At 39.8% G+C, this 8,726-nt stretch overlaps 1 protein-coding gene across 1 annotated transcript; it reads left to right on the forward strand.

Moving 5' to 3' along the window:
- The first annotated feature begins 5,847 nt into the window (after window positions 1-5,847).
- On the forward strand, window positions 5,848-6,844 carry LOC116821996 (olfactory receptor 5AP2-like). Its single transcript, XM_032775554.1, is given in 2 exon segments — window positions 5,848-6,783; window positions 6,785-6,844. Coding segments are annotated over 2 exon segments (996 nt in total).
- The last annotated feature ends 1,882 nt before the right edge of the window (window positions 6,845-8,726 follow it).

Consider the following 8,726-nt stretch of genomic DNA (forward strand, 5'->3'; position numbering starts at 1 on the left):
GGATTGTGTCTGGAGGACAAATGAAGAAATTATTATCTTTGATGATATGGTAAGAAAGGAAAACAACCATTTGTGAGTCATGCAGAGAGATAGGTACACAGAGAGTTTGGATTTGGGTAGGTTGAAACTTTTCCATAAAATATTATTTTTCAATGGAAAACTGAGTTTTCAACTATGTACATGAAAACTTCTGCAGAAAGTATCTGTTTTCCTTTATCCTTAAAACTAATATTTTTTTAGCAGATAACTTTTTTCAATTTTTATATGAAAAGTTGCAATGTTCTACTGAACATTTCTATGAAACAATTTCCAACCCCACCATTTTTGTCAAAATTTTCTGAGGAAAAAAATAATTTCTGACCAGTTCTAGATTTAAGTGCTGAAAGAAAGAAAGAAAATTGAGTGATAATGAGTGAGATTTTCAAAGTCTAACGCTGCTCCTATTAATGTAAATGGATAAAATTCGTACATATTTCTGCGTGAGCAGAGTGAGTTCATTCTGAGCATGTGCTTGGACATTAAAATTGGATCTCATCATGTTAAATTAGATTACTTGTACAAGAAAAATAGCATTATTACAGTCATAAATTCTTTGCCAGAGAAAATGAGCCAAAAGTAACCATTGACAAGAATATCATAGATTGGCAACTTTAATTTTATTAATCTTAAAGAGTCACTGATACATGACCAAATCATTTGTGATACATAACACTCACACCCACTTTGGGATATTCAAGATGGGAGTTGGATTTAGAGGTCATGTGAAAATCCTCTTACAGTCTAAATTGACTTATTGCTATCAATTCACACCAGCTGTGGTTCAGAGCCTGTAGAACTGAGGGAAATGGAGCTTTGAAAGAAAAAATGAAGGCTGGTCCAGTGGTTAGAGTGCTAGGTTTGGATTTATGAAACCTGCATTCAATTAATCTTGGTGCCATGGATTTCCTGTGTAATTGGCAGCAAGGAATTTCGGTTCTTCTTACCTTATTTCTCCTTGGACAAAAAAATGGAGATAATAGAACATCCCTACCTCACAAGAGTGTTGTGAGGATAAATACATGAAAAGATGGAGGTACACAGATACTGTAGTAACAGGGGTCAGAGAAGAGTCTGAGATAGATGAGAATATAGGAAATCTTACAACAACAAATAGTTCCTATTGTGATAAGAGTGTCTAGCGGGACAGAAGACTTGAGCCCCCAGTGTGATGCTGTGCCCCAAGGAGCTCATGCAATCCTATAACATAAAAGCAGGGGAGTGGTGAGCAAGTGTACAGAGATGATTTTACCTCTGTACTGGGCATTGGTGAGACCAAACTGCATCCTGTCCTGATGGATGTCTTCATTAAAAAAAAAGATATTGAAAGATTGGAGCAGGTGTAAAAAAGAGGCACAAAAATATGTAAGGCTGGAGAAAATTCTTTGCAGTGAGAGCTAAGAAGCTCAACCTGTTTGGCTTTTTAGAATGAAGATTCTGAAGTGATTTGATTACAGTGGATAAGTGCCTTTGTGGGCAGAAAACCCTTGATACTAATGGGTGCTTTAATCTAGCAAAGAAGTCACAAGAACCAATGGCTGGGTGCTGAAGTCAGACAAATTCATTTTAGAAGTAAGGCACCATTTTTTAGGAGTGGGGGAAATTAAACTTTGGAACCAAGTGCCAAGGGAAGTGGTGGAGTCTCCATCTCTTGATGTCTTTGAAATCATGTCCAGCTGCCTTCTTGGAAGATTTGCTCTCATGGTCCTGAGGCGGCTGCCCCTTTTTGGACCCTTCTCGGACCTTTCTCCAGTATCTCAAGCACATCCTTTCCAAGTGACTGGCTTATGCGTCCCATTTTCTTGGCTGGGATCCTGCAATCCAACTGCTTTCCAATTCACCACATTACCACCCCCTTGATGACAGCGGTGTTACCCCAGCAGGTCTAGGTGGAAATTGGTTCTTCTATAGATTTCCCTCCTGAAGCCTGTGACAAGGTGAGTTTGCAGGGCACAGAAACCACTTCTTCAAAATAATGTGGGATTTCTTTGCCCAACTCTACACAGCATTTAGAAAAATGGGTTAAAACAACAAAGAGTCCTAACAGCTCTTGTCTTACCTAAGCTTAACTTCTCTCTTCCTAGCTCAGGTTCTTCTTGATCCCACTTCTGAGTCTGAGGGATAGTTTGCCTCCCGGCAGACCTTCTCACTGTGTCTTCGACTGAAACCGTTAACTGGCCAGATCTTTTGATCTCTCCCATTTCAGCTTCGGTGAAACAATTGTATAACTTTGCTGATTGTTGTGTGTGACTGTTTGCTTGGATACTTCTTATCTAGGTTGTTGATTTTCCTTTTATATCTGTTTCCTCTAACAACCCCATTTGATCTCATCCCATTATAAACTAACACAGAGAGTGATGCACAGCAATCATGCAAAATAATGCAAATATTTCCCAGTTTGTCACCTATGCTTTGCTCAGCCAAAAGTTACTGGTCTCAGCACAGGGATAACTGGGGAAGTGATATGGCTTGTGATATACAAGAGGCCAGGGCAGATTATCACAATGATTCCTTCTAGCTATTTGTCTGAAAGAGCTACTATTGTATAAACAAGAATTAATGCAGGGAAGGGATATAATAGGCATTACAGAAACCTGATGGACTGAGAGCAATCAATGGAACACAATCATTCCTGGGTACAAAATATATCGGAAGGACAAAACAGGTCATGCAGATGGGGGCAGGGAGTGGAATTATATGTGAAAGAAAATGTAGAATCAAACGAAGTAAAAATCTTAAACAAATCCACATGTTCCAGAGAATGTCTATGGATAGAAAAGTCATGCTCTAATAAGAATATAACATTAGGGATCTATTATCGACCACCTGACGAGGACAGTAATAGTGATGATGAAATGCTAAGGGAAATTAAAGAGGCTATCAAAATGAAGAACCCAATAATAGTGGGGGATTTCAATTATCCCCATATTGACTGGGAACATTTCACTTCAGGACGAATGCCAAAGCTAAAATCCTCGATACTTAGAGACTGCTTCATGGCACAACGGTACGGCGAACGCCACAGGGGAGAGCAACTCGGATTTTAAGTCTGATGGAGCACAGGACTGATCCAAAGGCTAACTATAGCAGGACCGCTGTGAAATAGACCATAAAATACAGTAGGATTCACATCCTGTGGTGGAAGAACATCTCAACAAGCCCAACGCTGTGGCAATTTAATTTCAAAAAGAGGCAACTAGCAAAAAGAGAGAGTTAGTTAAACAGAAGTTAAAAGGGTACCGTGACTAAAGGAATCCTGCAAACTGCAGGGCGATGCTTTGTGAAGACACAAAATAGGAGTCCCAACTCATGTATACGCCAAATTAAGAACACACAGTAAAAGAACTACAAAAAGAAACCACTGTGCTTAACATCCATGTAACCAAAGCAGTGAGAGATAAAAAGACTTTCTTAAAAAGTGCAAGTCCAGACCTAAGCGAGCAAATAGAGAAAGGAGCACAAACACTGCCACTTAAGTGCAAGAGTGTAAAACAAAGGCCAAAGAATCTGAACATAACAGCTTAGCAAAAACTCCAAAAGGTAATAACAGAATGTTTTCAGTCCATCAGAAGCAGAAGCCTGCAACAACCAGTGGGGCCCTTGATGATCGAGATACAAAAGGAAGTGCTTAAAAAAATAAAGTCAGTGGAGAAACTAAATGATTCTTTGCTCATCTTCACGTCTGAGGAAGGTAGGGGATCTTCAAACCGAGCTGCTTTGTAGGTGAACATATCTGAAAGGAAAGTCACAGAATTGAAGTGACACAGAGGAGTATTGGATTAATTGATTAAACTCAACATTACCAAGTCACCAGGACCAGATGGCATTCACCCAAGAGTTCTGACCAAGAACTCAAATGTGAAGTTGCAGATTATTAGCGCTAAGGTTATAAACACTGTCCTATAAATTGCTCAGTACCCAAATCGACTGGAACTTTACTATGAAATGCAGAATGATTTAAAAAGGCTCTAGATATCCGGCAATCACAGACAGCAGTAATCCCTAACGTCGGTACCGGGCAAATTAGTCCAAACACAATAGTTTAGATCAAATTCAAGACCATAGAAAATGACTGTTGAGGCATAGTCAACACGTCTCTGCAAAGGAAACCCGCGCTTAACTAATACACATTAGAGTTCATTGAAGAGTCCAACAAAACCATGTGGACAAGGGGATCCAGTGGAACAAGTGACTACGATTTCCAAAAAGCTTTGACAAAGTCCCTCACCAAAGGTCTTACGTAAATTAAACGTCAGGGATAAGGAAGGGTCCCTTCATGATTGAGAAACTGGTTAAAAACAGGAACAAAGGGTAGGAATCAAATGATCAATATCTCAGAATCGGAGAGGTAACTAGTGGTTCCCCCAAGGGCATCCTAGGACCAACCTATTCATTTATTCATATCCATGATCTGGAGAAAGGGGTAAACATGGAGATGGCAAAAGTTGCAGAATGATACTGAACTGCTCGAGATCGTTAGACAAAGCAACTGTGAATAACTCAAAAAAGATCTCACAAAAATAAGTATGGGCAACAAACTGGCAAATGATAATGTGGATACATGTTAAAAATAATGCAACAATTGAAAAAAAATAACCCCCAACATACATACAAGTGAAGGAGGCTATTAGCTACAAGAGTCAGGCAAAAAGATCTTGAGTGCTCACAGATAGTTCTCTGAAGAATCTCGCACACATGCGGCAGAGGTGTCAAAAAAGCAAACAGGCACATTAGGAATCATAAAAGGTATAGAGACTAAACTGAGAATAATTATTTGCCCTTATATAATCAATGTACGCCAACATGTTGATACTGTGTACAAATCTGGTCTCCTCCCCTCAAAAAAGGTAATACTGGCACAAAGAAAAGGTCTAGAGAACGACAACTAAAAATGATTAGGGTTGGAGAGGGTCCCATAACGAGAAAGATTAGAGCTAGGTCTCTCAGCTTGGAAAAGAGGAAACTAATAGGGAGATCAATAAGGTATAACAATCATCGATGATGTGAGAACGGGTAAGGAAAAGATTTTACTATTCCCATAATATACAAGAACAGGGGTCACCAAAATGAAAAAATAGCAGCAGGTTTAAAAACAAGTAAAAGGAAGTCTCATCACACAGGCACACAGTCAACTGTGAACTCCGTACCTGAGGAATGTTGTAAGGCTAGAATATAACATGTTTAAACCCGAGAACTGGATAACTTCATGGTTGGTTAAGTCCATAAATGCTATTCCACAGGATGGGTAAGGAATCGGTGTCCCTAACTCTGTTGTCAAAGTATGGAGACCGGATACAGGAAAAGAGACACTCGATCATTGCCTGTTAGGTTCACTCCCTATGGGGCATCTGGCATTGGTCACTGTCAGTGGACAGATACTAAGTTAGATGGACCTTTAGTCTGACCCAGTATGGTCGTTTTTATGTTCTTATGAAGTTCTGTGTAATACATGAGGTCAGACATGAAGGCCTTCAAATCCAAAGGTCCGTTCTGGCTTTTAAATCTATGAATGAACAAAGTTGGGGGCTGAAGAATGAGAAATTAACAGTTTAGCAGCTCTTTGGGGCTGGTGAGTGGGGAATCTCTATTGAAAGTCTTATGTAAATTGTGGGATTAAAGGAGTTTCTTGTTTTAATGAGAGCATATAACTACTCTCCATTTTCACTTTGAACTTCTCTTGAATCAAACAGCTGGAAATCTAATGAGATTAACAGTACAGTAAATTGTTTCAATGCTCATTGCTTTTTAAAAATATCATTAGGTAAATCTCATGCAGAATAAGAAAAGGAGAACCCTGCAAGAAGAAAGCTCATGAAGAAAGAAGAAGGGAAAAATCAAACATGTATAACTGAATTCATCCTCCTGGGATTTGGGGATCGACCTGAACTGCAATATTGCCTCTTCCTGCTGTTTTTAGTGGTCTATATTGTGACTGTGGTTGGGAACATCCTCATTGTAGTGCTAGTTGTGGCTGATCAGCATCTTCACACCCCCATGTACTTTTTCCTGGGGAACTTGTCCTGCTTGGAGACCTGCTACACCTCCACCATCCTGCCCAGGGTGCTGGCCAGTCTCTTGACTGGGGACAGGACTATATCATTCTGTGGATGTATTGTGCAATTTTATTTCTTTGGTTTCCTGGCAGCTACAGAATGTTGTCTCCTGGCAGCAATGTCTTATGATCGGTATTTAGCAATACGTAAACCACTTCACTATGCAGCCCTTATGAATGGCAGAATCTGCCTCCAGCTAGCAGTTGGATCATGGATGAATGGATTTCTGACAACGACCATAATAACATGTTTAATGTCACAGTTATACTTCTGTGGACCCAATGAAATTAACCATTTCCTTTGTGATTTCACCCCAGTGATTAAACTCTCCTGCAGTGACACCAGTCTGATTAAACTAGCGACCCTGATATTCTCTTTCATGGACACCCTGCCCCCATTTCTATTAACCTTGGCATCCTATGTTTGCATTATCTCCACTATCCTGAAAATCCCTTCCACCACTGGCAGGCAAAAGGCTTTTTCCACCTGTTCCTCTCACCTCATGGTGGTGACAATTTTCTATGGGACTGTAATCATTGTCTACATGTTACCAAACACTGACACACTTAGAGATCTTAACAAAGTCTTCTCTGTCTTCTACACAGTCCTGACTCCCCTGGCCAATCCCCTCATCTATAGCCTGAGGAACAAAGAAATCAAGGAAGCACTGAGAAAAGTCATCAGTAAATATATGGTGCTCCCATAAAATGAGACGGAGTGACTGGTATGGGAATGATTCAATATGGCTTAACTAGCAAGGGAGTTGGCATCTAGTATGTCCCTAGTTCATGCCAATTGGAGCTTCCTTGGGGAATATGAGGACAAAGTAAATTTTGGGATGGTGATATTCCTAGTTGATATTTGCTACAGCCCTAACCAGAATCATAACTCATATGCGCTGAACTTAAGAACAGCCATACTGGGTCAGACCAATGGTCCATCTAGTTCTGTGTCCTGTCTTCCAACAGTAGCCAATGCCAGGTGCTTCAAAGGGAATGAACAGAGGAGGGCAATTATTGAGTGATCCATCCCTTTTGTCCAGTCCCAGAATCTGGCAGTCACAATTTTAGGGATTTCCAGAGCATGGAATTGCTTTCCTAGTTACTAAGAATAATAGCCATTGATGGACCTATTCTCCATGAATTTATCTCATTCTTTTTTAAACCCAGGTACAGAATGGGGCAGGTTAAAAATAGAATGAGATAGGTTTCTGGAGAAAAAGTCCATCAATGGTTATCAATAACTGCATTCATACAGGGGCATTCGAGATTTTAGTTATGTGTTTTATCAGCTTTTCTGCTCTGTTTGATTTGAGAAATGTCCACATCTTACATGGCACAAGTCTTGGATTCCTGGATGTGGTTTATTATCATATTTTTCTCTGCTTGGTGTCCTGGATTCCCAAATGCTGCATAATTTTACATGTGAGAAGATTGTACTGGTGTTTCTAAATATATGTTCTATTGCAGTGATTAAAAAGTATAAAAGTTCCTAAACAAATTAAAGGCAATCAAAATAAATAAATAAATGAAGTGATTATTTTGTTTGTTTGTTTTGATAGTCCATCTCTTTATAACAACAATAACAAAAGCAATGTCAAGTAAAAGTACAAAAAACACTTATGGAGAAAGTGCTTTTCAATCCTATATTTGTTGTTCTCTGGAAATTGGGTGCTGGTATCTGGGCAGAAATTTCTGAGATGAGATTGTCTATATGCTGTCTGTGACGACCTCTATTCCATGACTGGTGCATATAATGTACACAAACAAATTACAGAGAGAAGAAACCCAGACTCCACATTACTGATTTTTCCTCCAACTAAACTGTAAGGACTCAATCTCAGCTACCACTCAGAAAAGGAGAAACAATAAAATTATTATTTTATTCTACTTTTCTTTCTTTTTTCTTAACATCCTGGAGAGGGTTTTCAGGTTACATGTAGAATGGATCCATGCTATCAATCTCCGCCTCTCTTGGATTTGCATTTCATTTCTGGCTTAACTCCTAGCTGTTGGTTCTGGCACTTCTCTTCATGGTGACATTTAATACTGTCTACAACATTATGGCCACATTCACCATTCTACTGCTCCATGACTCAGTATCCAAGTAGTGTCACATCTCCTTTGTTTATCCTGCCACTGCTCGTTTGTATGTCTAGAGTTCCTGGTGAAACACCTGTACTGGGAACCGTGGGCTTATGTTAATTTTGGGTTAGTCTGTAATAAATAATTAAGGAAGGGGTTCTCAAACAAGAGACAGTCCAGAACCCAAATCCCATTGAATGTCAGCAGAGCAAGGCATCCAGTTCCCCTGGGACTCTTTGACTATCTCAGCCCATGTCTTTCATATTTATGGGTAGAAAGGATGGAGTAGTGACTAGGCCACTAGGTATCTCAGCAGCCTCAGTGAAGAATCCCACTTACATCCAAGGGCACTGAAGTTGTTCTTTGGCTTGATGGGTAGAGGACTCTGTCTTTAGAAAATGAGGTCTATAAGAACATAAGAACATAAGAATGGCCATACTGAGTCAGATCAAAGGTCCATCCAGCTCAGTATCCTGTCTACTGACAGTGGCCAATGCCTGGTGCCCCAGAGGGAGTGAACCTAACAGGTAAAGATCAAGTGATCTGTCTCCTG

This window comes from Chelonoidis abingdonii, chromosome 14 (genome assembly GCF_003597395.2).
Source record: "Chelonoidis abingdonii isolate Lonesome George chromosome 14, CheloAbing_2.0, whole genome shotgun sequence".
Taxonomy (NCBI): Eukaryota; Metazoa; Chordata; order Testudines; family Testudinidae; genus Chelonoidis; species Chelonoidis abingdonii.